Raw genomic sequence first — 18,676 nt, 5'->3', positions numbered from 1 at the left:
ACACACCCTACACAAGCAGATATGTTATGGTATTATAATTAGTTGAGACTAAAACAGAAGCAACTGTTTTATCTGAACACCCGTCTGTTTTACTTAATGCACTTTGTCGTATTGAAAATATTTTGTCTATCGAACAATTTGAAAATTAGGAACTAAATACTTTCGAGGTTCATAAGAACGGTTGAAAAATACGAAATGAAATTTTTTTTCGATAAAACAAGAAAATGAAAAATTTCCTACCCTTTTCCAAAGAATAGCAAGTTATACATAGTCAATAGGGCATATCTCCATCACCGGCTACTATATTGTTTCTACTCAAACTACATCAAACGAAGGAAAGGTGACCGAAAATATCAGAGGCAAAGTAATGCCGTTGAAAGCGTTCATTTTTGAGAAGTATGACAAAAACCTAATATTCACCATACATTTCATCTAAGAATCAAACCTACACTTCGTATATTAACAACTTCGCGTGGATGTTGTCGGGCGTATCACGTAAATCGGAAAAGGTTACCGTCATATTTTTCACGTGACGATTTCGAGTAATTCCGAAGGGTGCCTATATCAACCAGCTTACTCTGATGTACTAGTATCTTTCAACTAACTAGTTAATGGTGACTGTCAAATTACACTAATTTTTTCTTGTGAGACTATTATAGAAGCTTTTTCAGAAAACTAATTTGCTACATATTTAAGAAGCCCAAAATCTGCTTTTGCTGAATAGATCTAGTTTAAAACTTAAGTATGTATTTGTCATTAGAAATGGACATATCTAAATCTGCGTGCGTTTCACATACTTCAGTTACTTGTAGCAGAAATTACTCAGTGACCACATGAACCTGATTTGCTACTATACATATTAATAAAACGTAAAAGTTTTGGATAAAAGAGTATAAACGACGCGCTTGTTTTGTATCTTCGTTTTTTTGAAGCTAATTTAGATATAGTTAATTAGGTCTGTCCGTCGTTTATGCCAAACTCCACCACAGATTACATGATACAATTATATGAAAGCGGCCCAGGCTGCAAATTTGCTATCAGCAATTTACTACAATTAGCCTTTACACAAAACTTAATGTGCAAAAACAGTATTTAGCTATCTCAAAAAATGAATAGTAATTTAAACGCCTAGAACGATCTTGCTTTGAAAAACAAAGTATGGTACTAGGTTCCTAATGAAATTCTGTCGTTACAACTCTGCAAGGTATTTTTTACAGAAATAACTCTATCGCAACTAATTGTAATCCTAAGCATCGGCTTAGATCTATACATTTTGTCAACTAATCCCCAAGTTCCATGTCGGTGATCAAGGTATAACCCTTGCTTTGCTAGAATCAACTTTAATCACTCTATCTAAATTAAGTTATTAACAGATACGTATCACTCATATTTCTGTAAGCTGAACTCTACGAGGATCGGGCTGTTGCTGGATGTTACAGTTCAAATGACGAACGTAAAGATTCCACAGTCAGATAAGCGCACACGTAATCAACTTCTCAATTGAATGAAGCGACCTTTAGCTTTAGTTCAACGATTACTGTATTGTTTATTTCGGTATATCATTGTTTCAAAACCGATACATAATTCATAAGGATAGTATGTGTACGATTGTGTATGTATATAGTTACAGTGTACTAAGCATATAAGAAACAACGTATATCAGCTTATATGTCGAACGAGCTGACGATATACACAGCGAATTGTTCAGTTATACGAGAAAACGATGTCATATTGCTACGATACACCATTCGAATCATTTCACATTACGATACAGCAAATTGATTTTATTAGTTATCGCACTAGCTATCGCATACGTACACCCTACATTTTATCATAAGGTTATATATAGCTCATCTTAGGTAGATCAGAGATGATATAACTGTTACTGGAATTTGTCCAACATAAATAATGAGTTTCGGACTATTTACATTTAAGGCTAGCATCCCAATTCAGCAGTAGATAACTATTATGTTCAGTGTTCGTGCTCACTATTGAAGCTGACCTATGCTTGCATCGAGATAATCATAATTGTACATATTTTACTTACCAATACTGACCTTCTATCATTCCTTTTGCAATATGATTATAAAATTAGGTTTACATACGGTGTGTCGATTTAGCTAATATTAATCGCAGGGAAACTGCAAACTGTAACAAAGGAACTATAAATACATATATGCACAAATCACAACGTATTTTTCTTTTCTTTACACAACACGCGCTATATTCAGTCCTGAATTAACAGGCAATGTTATCCTTGCTTAATTCCTAATCACTAGAACGTGTTTTTTTGGCCGTGGATGAAAACTGGACAATGTCTCCAATGTTGCTTCCAGCTATTTCAATAATTTGGGGCTGTCCTTGAATTATGTGTCCTTGATTAGGTAACATGGAGATTTGTGGCCTTACGGAGATCGTTGGCGCACTAGATACCACAGGCCTATTACAAATAAAACAACATTTAAGATGCCGATTCAATTTCAGTTAGGCGTTTGCAGGAATTAGATCGAAAGAGAACTCGATGCATCCAAGAATTATATCCGATAAAATGGTACGGAATAGGCAGAAAACTAACATTATACATCGACGTAGTAGTAGGAACCATAATTCACCTCTATATGACAAACCAAGACGGACATATATTTTATAAGAAAGAAGAAGTCGTTCGCACCAAATTTCACTTGAGATAAAATTAATAGAAGCCAACCATTTGGCTATTATAGTATTATTAGTATCTTGGTGGTCTAGTGCAACTGGTTTAATGCGCCATATGGTAGTGCGTATCCTGTAAGATTTAAAGAAATTAAAATTTGCATCTAATAAGAGACGACGACAAAAGGAAAGTTGGTACTTTACATAATTAAGGTTGGTTCCGCTACGACGAGAAAAATTAACAACCTACCTTTTGTTAATGTTGATAACTTGTCCTCCCAGGGTCGTTATGGGATTCGTAATGGAAAATTGCCGAGATACCCCTATCGTTCCTGGGGATGTTGGCGATGGTATTCTAGCATCCACAGTTCTAAATGGTTCAATAATTTGCACAGTCGGCGCTGACGATTTTGGACCACACGTAGCAGCCTTTAACACAATGCGTTGTCCAGGGCGCAATAGGTGACGAGGTACCACAAGGTTGTATTTGGCTGGGGCATTTGGGTCCTACAGATAAAATTAAATGATGTAAATGCTAACTATAAACCTTTTCAATAGCTATCAAACACACAGAGTAAAATAAATAAATGTTAAATCTATTATGTTGAAATTTCATGAGAGTAATTTCGTTACGTTTACTAGTAAACCGAAAATGCTAGATAGATTGCACATTGTAGTTGACTGGCCATACACTAACTGCATAACTATTTTTATATAATCTGAACTAAGCTCATATTGAGTTCATTCCATCCTCGTATAGAGAGGCGCAACCTACATTTGGGTTTCTCAAGATCGAGACATACGGTGCACGAGGCCTAACGGCCGAACTTTGTGGAGGTCGTGCTACCTGATCAACTAAAGCACGTACACAAGCTCCTACAGCGCGCTCGACAGACATATCTTTTTCAGGAGGATCACTGTTATTAGCCTGGAATCGAGTCAATGCGGATGGATACATTATACAGGATTTTATTCATATACCGGCTAAATTAATCAGCACATGTATGTCCCGTACATTAACGATCAGTAGACCTATGATACAAATGAAGTATTTAAAGAAATAGCTAATCATGCCCTGCAGAAGGGATAACATATTCTCAAGTAAACCTCAGTTACTTTTCTATTCATCTCACTTCTAAAAGTTCGGGTTAGGTGAATTTATTTACTAAAAAAGTACCTCTGGTTCGAAGGATAACAATTCGATATCGCCCTCTGGGCATATGAGATTAGACTTGGCGCTGGGGCCTTCCTCCAGGGTTTCCTGATCATGCGTCTTAGTAACTTCCATGACAGATGATGTTTCGCAAATTTCGTTTGAGGTTACAGTTTCAGTAACCACATTCGCAAATTCATCTGGCATATTTACTTTGGGGATCCTTGTGGTGAAAACGTTGCGAGGAACCAGCCTCCTAAAAAGCATAGATGAGAGCCGAAATACATATCATATAGGATATATATCATATAGAAACACTAATGAACTTGAATCATAACACGGGTCAATTTCTCTACTTGTAATATATATATATTTAGTTCAGGTCGCAGATTCACTCCACTGAACAATGGCTTAAAATTAGACAGATTAGACAATACTGAAACTACGTACATTTTGTTAAGTGAAATAAACGTTGTATTCATTCAAGGCAAACAGGGTACATTAATTATACAGCTTACGGAATTTGAGAACATGCAGAGTAGACAATAGCCGCAGGAACGGTAGTTCCGATGGATCCAGAAGATCCGAGTGGAATCTGCGCTGTGACTGCAGAGGTAGAAGTCGTTCCAGTTAGGGGCATTTGCATCGATGGGCTGCTACTTAACGTGATCACTGCTGGCGGTTGTTCTGGTTGCTGATGTAGTTGCATGTTATGTTGCGTTTGTTGTTGAACCTGTAGTTGTTGTTGCGTTTCTTGTGGAACCTGTAGTTGTTGTTGCGTTTCTTGTTGAACTTGTAGCTGTTGTTGTATTTGATGTTGAATCTGTAGTTGTTGTTGTGTCTGTTGTTGAACTAGTAGCTGTTGTTCCTGAACCTGTGGTTGTTGTTGTGCTGACTGCTGCGTTACTTGTAACTGTTGTGGCCGATTACTGCTGCCACAAAGTAGGCTAGTCTCCTTTTGCCGGTTTTGTTGAACAATTCCACGACGAACAAGCGCGATAGACGAACTCAAGTCGCTGGTACTAGCAAAAGGATCAAACACTGACGTTTTGGGGCTCAGTGGTTGGGGGCGGCCTTTCTGGATAACACTTCAGGTTAAAAAAAAATAGATTCGATTAGAGATTAATTCAAAAACAAGTCTAAAATACTAGACTGATTACACAGAACATATTTTGCGTATATACTACTAACCTTTGTTATCGATAATACATTATAGGATTACTATGTCAATAATATTGCATGCTGTCTTGAGCGTAGTCACGTACATGGCAGTCAATGAACAGCTTACTTTTGCAACGTGTGACTACTGGGTAGAGGCATCTTTAAGTGAAGAATCTCTTGGTAGCCCTGTGGTGAACAAAGAAAGTAAAGCTTTGCGGCCTTCTTCAATGTTCCATCATCCCAGCTTGAACCCTACGTGGGCCGCGAAATAAGAACAATTAAACAAAACAATTGGTAGTAATAAGTACTTCCTTTATTAGCTTAACTGTAAAAAATTTCTGCGAGTTCCTCTGTGAACCAGCGGCGAATGGAAATATCATTAATAGTATCAATTAGTCCATTCACTCAATCAAATGCCCAACTAGAATCTAAATGTATTTATAATATAGACTTTTTACGAAAACATAGGCTAATTTAAAACGTTGTCAAAATCAGTTAATAAAGCACAATAACGGTTGCGTATCAAAATGAAATTGTGCATAGAACTTACGCCGCGTCGCTTCTGGCAATGTCCCGTCAGAATACGGACAATTTGGTCCCCGTTGAAAATTTTTCCTATGTTGTCAAGAAATGTCTTCTCTTTTGTGTGGTATTCGTCCAAGAGCCGCTTCGATAAGTCGAGCTTTTTTTGGTAGATCTGCAGCATCATTTCCAGCTCCGCCTGTTTAATCTCCTATTACAGAAATGTTAAATCAAGGCCATCCATATGAATTACGAATCAGCCGAAGATACGAAATGCCAATGGTATTTGTTTGCCAGTATACAGCTAACAGTAATTTTCGAGCATATATAGCAACTTTTCGGAGTTGCAGTTGTCTTTTATATCGTAATATTACTACCACATAGACGCGGACGTCATAAGGATGTAACAAAATAATACGTACAAGTTCGTCTAGTTTTTGCAGCCGTGATCTGCAAGCCTCACAAGAAGGACAATCCGTTTCGCGATGAGGTTCCGCTTTAATCCGAGAATTAGCAGCCATGCTCTGAAATTTCAATATTTATGCGTGTGGTTGGACCACGTTGTAGTGGTAAGCTTGATGTAAGCTTTATAAATATATATAGAAGAAGGTATGGCTTTCGACGAAAAACTACCTCAAAAATCATGAAACATATTATTAACTTTACCCTGTTGTGTGGCGAAACCAGTCACGTTTGACTAAAAGAATTCAAAAAAATAATAGCCCACCTAAATTCAGAACCAAGCATCAACTTTTGTTTAGCAAAAAGGGGTGCTCTACATCGAATGTATGCGTCTTCGACTAGACACCAACTAGCACTTACCACAACGCTGCTGAGTAAAAGTTTCGATGCATTCTGAAACATAGACATTATCTTTAATAAAACCAACCGTTTTCTTCCAAATAGAGATCTGAACTCACCACACATAATATATACAACTATATTAGTTCAGCATTTAGTGTAGTTCATTTCAAATAACCTGAGTAATTCATATAGCCCGCAAATAACTAAGATCTATACAGACAGTCTTTTCTTAGTGAGGTTAGAAATACTGTAACGTATATTTACAAAACCTGGAGCATCTTCTGCCCATCCAAATAATAATTATTATTTCTAGCTAGTGTTAATTACACCTGAGGACCTGTTTGTATATATAGAACTGTTGTATATATATATATATACATTAATAAATACATTTAATAGAAACGCTGCGTCGTGTATGTATAATAAAAACCAAGAATTATAATAACAAACTCTCATAATTCGCGCTAGCTCAAACATGTAGTTTATATTTAAAGCTTATTACTCAAATGGATAATATAAATTATATTCAAATTTCTTAGGGTTTCTAACTAGAGATTTTTAAATGTGAAATGATGCTGCATGTACTTCATTGCCTATCTTTGGAAATCACGACTCGTAGGCCTGTGTTGGCGGAATGTTGAAACAATCATCGAAACCTAGTTTAGAAACGCCATCCACAAGTAAATCGGAATTTAAGTTCGGATTATTACAACCACTAGTTACTCTTGTATTCTAGCCTACCTTATGTGGTGGCATTACCAAACTGCACCAAAGTCGCACCAACTCACACCAGTCGTCACGTTGACAGATACCCACTATGAAGGAACCTATTTTGAGACTTACGATTATTTTAATTCCAGCTTAGCTAATGCCTACAAATTAAGAAGTACACAAATCGCAACATACTAGCTAAAACAAAAATGTTTATTATGTGAAAACAAGTAACGAAATGTGTAGTTTATAAAATTATCATTTTTCGTATGCACCTTTCTTTATACGTGCGTAAGTGTGCATTAAACTCAAAGACATTCTTACAATTGGTATTGGCCAATATAACTTAAACACCTGGTAGTTTTAATTTGCGAATGCTATAAGTGTAGCAAACATCAACTTTCTTGTAAACGGAGTGGGAGAGCGCGGGAGCAGTCCCATTGTGTATAATCTACGTGGGTCGTCAAAAATTTATCCGCACGTCTTATTATCATAATCAAATGTTCGAGAATCACGAAACGTATTAGAAGAGATTATATAGCTCTATGAAAACAGCTGAAATTTATGTTAAAGATTTATTAGAGAAAATCGCTTCGATTAGTCCTTAAACAATGCTACATAGAAATCAAAGTATTAACAAGCTTTGCGCGAAGAGGCCTCTAGTATTGTTCTGATAACAGGATTATAATATCATAGTCGTATACTCGCACGTAACTTCAGACACTCAGCAGAAAGCCTACCTTATCTACTTTCATTATATAAGAAATTTATTGATCATTGTACAATACTTATATTTTACTATTATTCATACATAATTAAAACATTAAAAATAATAATAGCTTCTGTGTCAGTTTCCCTCTCGTTGTAGTGATTGTTTTCGTTTCACTTTCAGCTGATTTCGGTTTTCGTTGTGGGCTACGATTGTACATATCCAAGCCGTCCCACGATTTTCACTCCACCTATTATTTTTCTTGCAGCATATGAACACAAAGTGGCGCAGAGATCTTCATCCATACACAAATGGCCCGTAAACCTGTGGAGCATTGTTCATTCATTGAATCATAACATTGTTTTCAGGAGCCTGACGACTTCCTTCATTTGTGTTGCTGATTCTTTCCTAACTATCAGGTTTGTTTCAACTGCGGAAAAATCAGGAACCCTCAACCAACTACTTTATTCATTTTTAATGTTTAATAAGCACATAGATTTACAAAACAACACCGACATTTACAAGCCAATGTCCGTCGAAATTGCCGGCAAAACTTCTAATCAGATTCTTCTTTATTCCAAAATATCCTTGTTCTTAATATTCTCGGGGGTTTCCATCAAGTCCCGCTGGGTTGTTTTTGGCGACTCCCATTTTTGTCATTTATCGCTTGTATCTATTATCTACATTCGTTTATCGACTTTCACATATACATAACAGACATTACAAACGGTCTAACACGCGCATGAAACTGTTCTTCGTTTCTCATGTATTTATGTTGTCAAATGTATCATCCGTTTTTCTGTGTTGGAATTCCCGTTCCGAAATACCGAAATCCCGTCAACTGTACTCTCATGCCCATATGGGATTTATATATGTATATATATATATATATATATATATATATATATATATGAAAATGAATATATACAGCAACTATGAATCGAATTAATAACAGATCATCGTCGATGTGCGCGCATGTTGCTTCCGATAGCTTCCGGATAGAAACGGACAGCACTATTACGTGTCTCTCTTTTTCCTTTTATCTTGCTTATTCAACGAAGTAACAACAAGGGCTATATTTACGCCTCCTGTAATATCATAGCGTTCTCGTAACGTCTATCAGTAAACACCATTGTGCAGCATATATGATAGGTTGTGACGAGGAAGACACCCTTGATGCCTCTTCGATTTTAATCGGCGGTCGGGATGGATGACTTTATCGGTGCAATACTCAAGCCGCGTTATCTTCAATTCTCGACAACTTGTCAGGTCACGAAATTAGAGATAAGTTTACCGATGAGTGGAGAAGCTAACGCGGCGAGAACAGACAGATTGGATTGTTGTTATATGACGAGATATGCGCATTGCTAAAATTCGATTCTTTCTTTCTCTCCTTCTCATTCTTACTTAATTACTATACAATTGATTTGCCTTGATTTCCGCCGAGTTTGTCGACGATTGTGCTAATTACCGGCAGGTTCAATATGTTGCCAAGTAGCGGTATCCGCCGAAGGAAATTGACAACAACGGGAAAGAAGCCAGAAAATAGTAAAACAAATCCATACAATTCAAGACACATCCCGATCAGGGGCCAGCCAAAGAGGACAATGAAGATTCCACCTAGGAAACATCCAGTTGCGCGGACCTTGTGCCGTTGGAAGAAAAATGATAGAGTTCGCTGAACACCAACAACGAGAGTGAGTCCGGTAACAAACATAATATTACCCAAGGCAAGCAGACCCTTGTCGAACAACAGCAACATACCGAGTACGATAAAGGTCACGCCTAGACCCGATAATCCCACTCCTATTTTTTGCATATCGCTTATTTCAAACATTTTCATATAATTGTGTACGGCTGGTTACGATGTTCACTCAGTAGCGCCCGAACCCAGTGGGCTGCAACTGTCTGAAATTGGAACAGAAAACCGTAGTTAATATCAAACAGATTGTCTTCGGTTCTAGAGTTCATTCAAATAGTGGTGATACACGTATCCAAGGAATCAACTAGAGAATATTCATTTTGGGCCTAAGGTGTACTGCTCGCTGTAGATATTGTCAGGTACTATCCATTTCGTCAATTCAAAAAACGTTTCAGAATTTCATTAACCCATGATACAATTTACAATGCTATCTTGGACTCAATATGAACAAGAGTGAGAAAGAAGCGCGAGTATGTTACAATCAATATCGCAGCTATATGGCGAGAAGCTTACAAACACTTTGAACAAAAAGTCTCGCAGGGAATTGTGTTACAAATGCATTTGTTCTACAAATAGGCGCGTTAGATTTATTAAGTGCAGGGCCTTCACTACGACAACAGCAGTGTATGAACAAATTACTTTTAAGGAAAAACGTTGATACTCAAAATATTTGTTCAGTATCTGTCATGCAAAAAGTAGACGATGACTATTTCCTATATAATTTCACTCTCATGTCGAATGATACTTGGTGACAATGAAATTATTAATCCAATAAAACCATTGAGCAGATTTGAACATATTATATGCACTGGATAACAAGATCATGCCTGAAACACTAAAAGTATTGGAATTCTAAAATGTAGATTAGTTTATAAATGGAGACAGTCATGAATCCTGATTTACTATTGTTATGAAAGGTTTAAAGACTAACAATATTATGAGCTATAAAATTTTAACATTATATACTTGTTAGTAAAAAAAAAGTCAGAATCATTCCCACAAATACTGGTGTTATTATCTAGTCGTCAGAAAACACTGATTTATATAATAGCATACGTGCATGAATTATACGTAGCGGATAAGAGCAAAGAAGTAGGGTAAGCTAAACAATTGGTCGTTATATCGTGGTTAACTGATTACGAGAAAACACTTCAAGGATAGCGCATTGTCAACTGGCAATATATGAACAGGGACACTTCAAACGTTTTAATAGAATCTTATAAATATTTGGCATAAAGCAAACAGAATAAATTAGGGTACTACATAGCCAACTCCATCTCCTTCACGCAATACAAAACGCGAGCTTCTTATTTCTTTATTAGTGCAAACACGCAGCCCTACTGGGCTTAAAATAAAAAAATTAGGTCAGTGACAGCCTGTATGAGTCCACATCTAGTTAACGCGATCATCCCAACAGATTGTGCTTTGCCCAACAATACACACAAAAATACGCACAAATAAACCTTGATTACCATATCCAGCAGCTGGAAGAGTTTGCCACAGTCCCGCTCCACTAGATTCACTACCTCATATATCAACGTAATTTGTAAATGTAATTTCGTCTACGCACTAATAGACATTTCACAAAAATAACCTACACAGGGCCAATAAACTGCGTCCGTGCAGACTTCAATAAGAGTAACAGGAGTTTACGCCTACGTAGTAATCACGCCACATATTAATCGCTACTTGGTAAAACTGGCGTTACCGGAAAAAGATTGTTGCGAGCTATATAAAGAGTAATTATCTGACGGTTTTCACAAACGAAAAAATAGAAAATTTTTGCGGTAATTATTGCACAAGAATATCAATCATTTGTTAAACACAATAAAAAAAAGTGTATATATATATATATATCAATTCTATTTACTTATGCGCAACAATTTTAATCACTCGCATTGTTAGTAACATATAACCTCGAAAGTAAGAACAAAACTTCCACCTGCCTCTTATTACTTATGGCAAAAAAAAATCTGACCATGAATACCAGTCGCTTAGCGTAATAAATTTCTAGGCCACGATAACTAATGGTATTATCACAAAAGAGGCCCGTTATTTGTAGTAACTTTAAGTACCAATAATAGCAAATGACATCTCCACGTCACCATGCTGACTTTCTTAAGTAACAGTAAGATACTTACCAACGCGTGACACTTCACGTTGTCTCACTGATGATATCCTTGAGTCACACTCTCGAAAACAAATTACATGGAAGACAAAAAATCGTTGTCTTGAGGCACCGGCTTTCCTGTCGAACGCCGATCGCTGTAGCACAGCAGTTTCTGTACTTCGTTCCAACACAAAACAAATTTCTCAGCCTAGCCAACAGAACAAACCTCACACTGTGGCTAATCCGCGGAACGTAGACTCTGCAGAGAAGGCCTTTTCGCGGAACACATTCCAAAATATTGTTTGTTGAATTCGTACTGAGAGGGTTACGGCGGCAAATCTTTAATGTCTGATAATAATGTATTACACATAAATGTATCTTCGAAGTAAGAGTTGGCCAAACTTGTAGTAGCATTCGCGACTAGCCAAAAATACCGTAATGGCTATCACAAAATGGTTTTGCTTCGCTAGCTGTTGTCGGAATGACGTTTATTAATATACATACGTAAGTCGTACAAAGGTGCTATAAAGATATGGCGTACGTTTGCAGGCAACAATCTTCTTTTGTTGTTCCGCAATTTTCTTGCGTCAGTTTAGGGTCACTGTACAGATATTTTGAGGTAGATCTGTTTATTTTTATTTTTTAGATATTTTTCAGTCCACTGTAGTAGTTAATGCTATTAATGGTTGTCTTCTGATAACCCGGTGATGTCTCTGAATCTACTCCGAGAAACTTCAACTTCAAGTAGACACGGACGTACAGAGATTTATGTGTATTGTTGAAGTGTTCCAAACTAGTTAAGGAAACCGTCTTGTTGTGTCATGTCTATTATGATTGTTTAATGTGCTTACATGTGCCACAATAACTTGGAACTTATTATCAAGATTGAAGATGTAACTGAAGCGCGTCTTCACATTGATAAATAAGTTTCATCAGTTTGATAAGCAGCATATTTTTAGGGTAAGCTTTTTAAGGCTTTTATGATTTAATTTAATCTTTAAGCTCCACTTCAATGATTTATTATTGTCATTACCTACTTAGTTCTTTTAGTCAAGGTGAAGCCTTTATTAAAGGGTTCTCAAAATATTTCCGTGCATCAAAAACTGCAATAGCACAAAGAATACGAAATTGTAAAAAGCTTATCCCCACGTCGTAGTAGACTCCTCAATTACGTAATAAGAAATTGGCTTTGCTTGCTACTTCAATGCCCAGCAAGATGCCGAAACATAGCACCAAGAAAATGATGCCCAAAAATTAACAGAATAGTACATTCACCCCCCCCCCCCCTTCAATTTGAATTACTTCTTAAGGTAAACACTTCTACGACTTATTATTGTACAAATTGTAATTATGTACCTAGACCAGATGCATTAGCGTTGGCCATGGCCGCTGAAAGCTTGTGTAATCCTCAAAACAGTTTTTTCAGTTTGAATATATAAATGCGTTTGTTTTTAGTATGAAGCTCTTTCTGTACAATACATATTGAGTTAATAATATTCTAACACTGTGTTACAGCAATGCCACAATGACCCTTGCAACATAAAAAAAACTATAACTCTTACTTATATGATTTACTGAACTCTCTAATTAATTAAACATTTGAGTCTAAATAGATCTTTCTTTCTTCCTCGACAAGACGAAATCGAAGAAGACAAGGTAACTTAAAAATAATAACGTGTTCGTATAACTTTCTAGAAACGCTAAAATAATGATATTTTAGCTATCAAAGCTAGGATGTACAATTAAGCAGCATTCCTCTGTCATAATTATCTTTCTTTGCGTAATTATAACCTACCAATGCAAAATATAACCTACTACAAACGTAATACAAATTTATATATTATTATATAATATATGACTTATGCAAGATGTTATTCAAACAAATATCCCCGGACCAATAACTTTAGGGATTTACTGTCAAGAATAGCAATGACTCTCATAGTGGATGGACAAAACGTCGGACAATTACCATTCAGCCTCTATCCCTAGTATATGAAAATGAATGAATTGACTTCTTGCCATAAGGTTACCGCACGTACATGAGGTTACCGCAGCGGATTTTTTCCTTACGCAATATTTCAAACATTTTCTTCTACGCCACGCTCAACAGGATTTAAGTGGGATATAACTGGTCAAAGACTTTATCTCTTATGAAAAAGTTTTTAATAATTCACTCGTTACCCTTTACTAACCTGTGGCGGTACTATGGCTTGGGGGGGTGAAGTACTTTCGACGATATAAACAGTTTGACCATTTTCAATAGAATTAGCTCCCGGAAGTGTGATGGTGGAATTGCTAGTACCTGCTATAGCACCAGCGCTGATGCCACTTGCCGGTAACATCTGAAAAGTGTTCCAGAGGGAAGAAATGAATAAATGAATACGTTCTAGCTCACAGTCGCTATGTTGAAGTTTCTTTATGTCTGACGCTCACAAACAACTAGTGTTTAATAAAGGACTATTATATACAATATTTTAACAAAAATGCTGGAGAGAACAATTTCTAAACTGGTACACCCTGAATTTCCGGGCCACTTATTTAGTGATAGAATTTCCTCTTGCAGAGAAAATCGTATATTGTTGTTTCTATATCCTATTTTGTATTTTCTATTTCCCTATACTCCGTATTTTGCCAAACAGTATAATTTAGTAAAACCGAGGTAGTTATAAATAAATCTGGATTTTGTTAAAAAAATCGATTAATATCTGCCAGTAGTATTGGTGAGCTTTTTAGTATTAGCACGCTGCACCCGTAATATAGTGCATATATTTCGATACCGTATACACGTCGAACAATTTGCACGCATTTCAGCGATATCTTTCGGTATATATTAAATTTTATTCACCTCATTACAGCATAATGTGCGCCACATAATGAGTGCAGCTAATTTTCTGCGCGGCGAAACTAAACCATATTCCCGCGGGATTGAAGTCAAGTCAATAAATTATCCAGCTCCGTAATTCCCGCAACAATTTTCTTTTAAATATATTGTATTTTGACAATATCCCAAATGACCATAGTCAATATTATGACAGATAACTAGCAACTACCCTCGGCTCAGCTGATTGTAGTTCATCTGTATGTACAATGAGCTTATGTATGCTGTTTGATTTTTCACTTCAGAGACTTAAAAGATCATCTACCCAGTATTATTCGATTTACCATACGACGTATGTCCAAACCTCAGCGCTTTTGCTAGGTGCAATTATCCATAATAGTTACTTTTTGTAAGAGTTAAAAAATATACCGCCGAAACTTAGCCAATTTTTTTTTGAAGGATAGACACCGATCTGTAAGCGGCCATCTTGGAGGTTTGCAAATCTCCTGTACGCACCCCAACATCCCAACGCACGACTATAACCGAGATATGCCATTGTTAAGCGGTGCTTACCTTAACACTAGCTCCTGAATTTCGTATATGATAACAGTCCACAGATTTGGTTACAAAAATCACTCAAAACTTCCACTTGAAATTTACCGTGAGAAGAACAGACGAAGCAACATGTAAATGGCGCGCACTAAATCTCGGAAGGCGCAGACAAGTTGGACTGTGGCGAAATATAAGCGCGTGCGAAAAGGCGCGGTTACCGAAGGCGCCAATATTTTCCCTGCCCGTACTCTTGTAATTTTGAAATTTTACGCAGCCGCGCAAAGGAATACTCTAAATTAAGATTTTGTTATTTTCTTGCAATATTTAATTAAAGCAAGCTAACTCGGTTTGTATACAAAGAGATTAAAAGTGACTTTTTTGTTTAGCAAATATAAATGAAGTCTAAAAAAATCATAACACATTATTTATACCATCATTTTGATTTAAGCCGACTGCATACACGCGAAACGTTTACCTAAGTTCTGATCGAGGGGACCTTCGTTTTATATAAATTAAAAAGTTGTACCAAAATTCTTGTAATGTTCCAAGGCACCAATAGTGGGAATGTTATGTCTAACATAGTTGTAAGTTGCACTTATTAATATTTATGAGCATCTGAAGCCACAAGACAAATATCAGCTCTGACATGACAATCCAGAAGCAAATCACAGTTTTCATTTGATTCGAAAAAGCCGACTACGTTTTTGCTTGAGGAGCTTGTTTTGCAATACCCGTAAAAGTGTTTCAACAAATCGCATCGACAAAAAAGCAATAATGTTTTTCTTAGCTACTCTGGTTAGTGTCGAAACACTTATTTTTTATTTAAATGCTAAAAAAAATACATTCATCGTGTATCAAGATACAGCCTAAAAACAGCGCCGATTTAAGCCCCGCAATATGTATTGGGTAAACATTTTTTAATGCTTAATCAACCAAAACGAACGCAAAATTTGAAAATTTAGTTATCTTGCAGCTAAATAATAGTTTCTACAAGGTTAGGAGTTAAAATGCAAAGAAATTTGTTAATCAATACTTATTTTGAAGTTTGTTTTTATAGCTTATAATAAAATTATCAAATTCAATTCATACACGCTTGCTGGTGGAAGCAAAGTACCTCATATATACAGACAATTAACAGGATATCCCAAAATTATAGTAAATATACAGGACCATTAATATACTTATAGGGGACTCAGTTAAATTAATCTTACAAACTAATTTGAGAGATTTGCCAGATGTCCTAAAAATGGCACTAGAGGACAACGAGCGTTATGGTACGTATCACAATTTCCAGTACATTTCAAGGACATGTATGTATCGTCAGATTTATGGGAACCCGGTTCTCTGCAGAGTCTACCATGGAATCCATGCACGGCAAAGCGAGTGACAATATCTATGTTTAGCTGGTCCATCCTTCCCACTCGTCGTTCCTCATTACACAAAAAGTCCTCATCGATCTCTGCTTTAGAGGTTTAAAGATTTCTGTTGATTGGAGCTCAAAAGACAATGTAGGCCCTTAAATCGCACTGACGGTTTGGCTAAGGGATACGGCGGACGATTTCGGGTGGCCATGTGTTATTTGAGTGGTTTTACGGAAAGGAAGGCTTTGACGCGATTTAATTGTTTGACATTTTTCCCTTTAAGATCTTCCCAAACAGCACGTACTACATAAGATCGGAGTTGCCTTGAGGTCGAGCAAGCTGAAAAGAGACAAGCGACGACGCAACTCGTCACCCATGGGACCGACGCTATCTTAATGCATTTTTCGGTAACATAACGGGCGAAACATCTTCCGTCCGCAAAGACCACTAAGTTCAAATACAGAACACAGGCGAACCGGCATCAGTGACCGCTGTCCTTCTTCCTCTTCTAAACTCAACTGATCCCGTCTCGCTCATGTTTACAGTCAGTTCCCAATTCATGATTGACCCGTGAAGTCGAGCTAAAGCTTGCTGCATTTGGAACCTGTTCGACCCGTGTATCAATGAGTCGTCTGCCTACAAAATGACTTTGCGTAATTTTTTGGGGGCGCTTACTTGATCATGGAGGGCCTTTAGCAAAACGGGGAATGAGAATGGACTTAGGGTGTCCGCCTCGGCCAGGTCAGTTGTCTGTATGAAAGGTAGGAATTCAGCTACTTCGTGATCGATGGTTCGTCTGTTTTACTGTAGAAACGCAACGAAAAGGCTGAAGATATTCACGTCCGTCAGGGTAAGAATAATTCTGTCCCCATTCGCCAAGCAGAAAACTGTCTATGAATATCACATACAATGGATTGCGGGCGTGACCAGTGCCCTTTTGGCGCCGGTCATCAAGATCCTGTACGCTATTTCTGTACAACATTTTCGCCGGAACCCACGTTGCTTTAGGATGGCGGATACGGTTTGTAACTGGCTCATCTATTTTTTTTCATTGGCAAGCCGGAGAGCAACTTATTACAAAAACTTTCTCTCCCATGAAGAACGTAGAGTTGGGTCGCCCTTTTCCTTGAGGATCATTACCAGGTTAGCATCTCTCTGCAGGGTTAGGGCTTTACCAGTATCGAACATTAATTAAGCAGTGATTTCCAGCACCGTGTCAGAACGATGGCGCATTTGCGATACTTATTGCAAACCCTATCGGGACCGGGGGCTGTCTTGTTGCGTAGACTGCGAACACCTTTGCACAGATTTTCGGACTGAGAAGTTTTGTTGAAGAATATCGAGATGTATTGAAATTTCCTCCTCCTTCGCTGCGACTAAAGAGAGCACTGCGCATAATATCTTATAATTAAACCACGGCTTGTGCTTGCGAATCAATAGAGGGTCTCAATGTAGATAGAAAAATTTTTATCAAACGTTACGCATAGGTTTCGGTATTTACCACGTCAGGCAAAAGAAGAACTTGGTGGGCGCGTTCCATGTGCAACGAACAGGTGCACACAGTAGAAAGGCGCTACATTAAAAATGCTGGTTGTTCAAGTCTCTATTTGTACAAGGCTGTGTCTGCATTTAGGTTCTGGAGAGAAAAGAGAGCCACACTTGCCTCTCCCTGTTGCGCATTGGGGCCGGCCCTCCGGCCATCAATGCTATCACAACCAAGCAATCCTCGATCGTCGAGGCATGTAAAACCTGTTGGCCACGGTTCATCTGTTCGGCGTGGTGCTGTCTTCCTCATCGGTGGCCAGCTAACGATGACTTCGCTTGACAGCAATTTGTTTTTCTAAGTTGATCCGGCTGCTCAACCTTCGGTTCTAAAAGCCCAGTTTAGCTGGATGGACTTGCTGTTCAAGCGCTCTCAGGCTGTTGTTACCGATAGCCCTTGGGAGAACCTTTCACTCGTCAGGATTCACGCACTTCAAAAGGCCCCTGACAATACTGCAGACCCCTTCATTCTCATAGCTGCAACTTCCACTAGCGACGATCGAGCGCTGAGATATTATAATAAATTCATAACATAAGCCAAAAATGTTAAGAGAGGAGTCGGAGTTAGCATGATAGAGCGCATATCTTTATTGATTTGTATATATAGATTCATTATTGAATATAAAAATGTATATGGAATTGGTTCACACTGGGACTGGTATTTTTCCAACGTAGAACACGCACAGGTGTCTTCTTTAGTCCTTCCCGTATTACAATCATTATCCATATCCAATTACTAGTGTTCTTGGGTAAGATACTAATTTTTTTATACCTTAAAATGTTATATTTATATATATATATATATATATATAGTTTAGCGTACTCTGCACACTACTCAACAAATCACTCGTGACCACCTCTGGCCATTTCATTTATATT

The 18,676-nt window shown here is 37.4% G+C and overlaps 1 protein-coding gene across 6 annotated transcripts; it reads right to left on the bottom strand.

Moving 5' to 3' along the window:
• Positions 1 to 1,521: 1,521 nt before the first annotated feature.
• LOC111245743 (vesicle transport protein GOT1B) lies at positions 1,522 to 15,072 on the bottom strand. 6 transcript variants are annotated; one of them, XM_086978278.1, is made up of 12 exons: positions 13,717 to 13,855; positions 11,556 to 11,796; positions 9,477 to 9,620; positions 6,311 to 6,343; positions 5,911 to 6,012; positions 5,517 to 5,699; positions 5,094 to 5,218; positions 4,324 to 4,893; positions 3,830 to 4,061; positions 3,428 to 3,580; positions 2,903 to 3,159; positions 1,522 to 2,440 (listed from the first exon to the last, which is right to left on the bottom strand). In XM_086978278.1, exons 5-12 carry the CDS (start codon positions 6,007 to 6,009, stop codon positions 2,269 to 2,271), a joined length of 1,791 nt encoding a protein of 596 aa, XP_086834404.1. In that variant the 5' UTR covers positions 6,010 to 6,012; positions 6,311 to 6,343; positions 9,477 to 9,620; positions 11,556 to 11,796; positions 13,717 to 13,855; the 3' UTR covers positions 1,522 to 2,268. The 6 variants fall into 6 exon arrangements, with proteins under 6 accessions (XP_086834404.1, XP_022650231.1, XP_086834403.1 ...); XM_022794496.2 differs by lacking the exons at positions 9,477 to 9,620; positions 11,556 to 11,796 and adding an exon at positions 14,916 to 15,072 and having other exon boundaries at positions 13,717 to 13,866; XM_086978277.1 differs by lacking the exons at positions 3,428 to 3,580; positions 9,477 to 9,620; positions 11,556 to 11,796 and adding an exon at positions 14,916 to 15,072 and having other exon boundaries at positions 13,717 to 13,866.
• Between the last annotated feature and the right edge of the window lie 3,604 nt (positions 15,073 to 18,676).

This window comes from Varroa destructor, unplaced genomic scaffold, assembly GCF_002443255.2.
Source record: "Varroa destructor unplaced genomic scaffold, Vdes_3.0 BEIS01000001.1, whole genome shotgun sequence".
In the NCBI taxonomy this organism is placed as follows: Eukaryota; Metazoa; Arthropoda; class Arachnida; order Mesostigmata; family Varroidae; genus Varroa; species Varroa destructor.
The sequence above is the reverse complement of the archived record's forward strand: the minus strand, read 5'-3'. Positions and strand labels throughout refer to the sequence as shown.

Bases quoted from the DNA above. Each gene is read 5' to 3' on its own strand.
- LOC111245743 (XM_022794496.2), bottom strand. From the start codon at position 13,866: ATGTTACCGGCAAGTGGCATCAGCGCTGGTGCTATAGCAGGTACTAGC. The intron at 3,581-3,829 runs GTACTTTTTTAG...ACTCGATTCCAG, and splicing joins TGTTATCCTTCGAACCAGAG to GCTAATAACAGTGATCCTCC. The intron at 2,441-2,902 runs GTAGGTTGTTAA...TATTTGTAATAG, and splicing joins GTTATCAACATTAACAAAAG to GCCTGTGGTATCTAGTGCGC.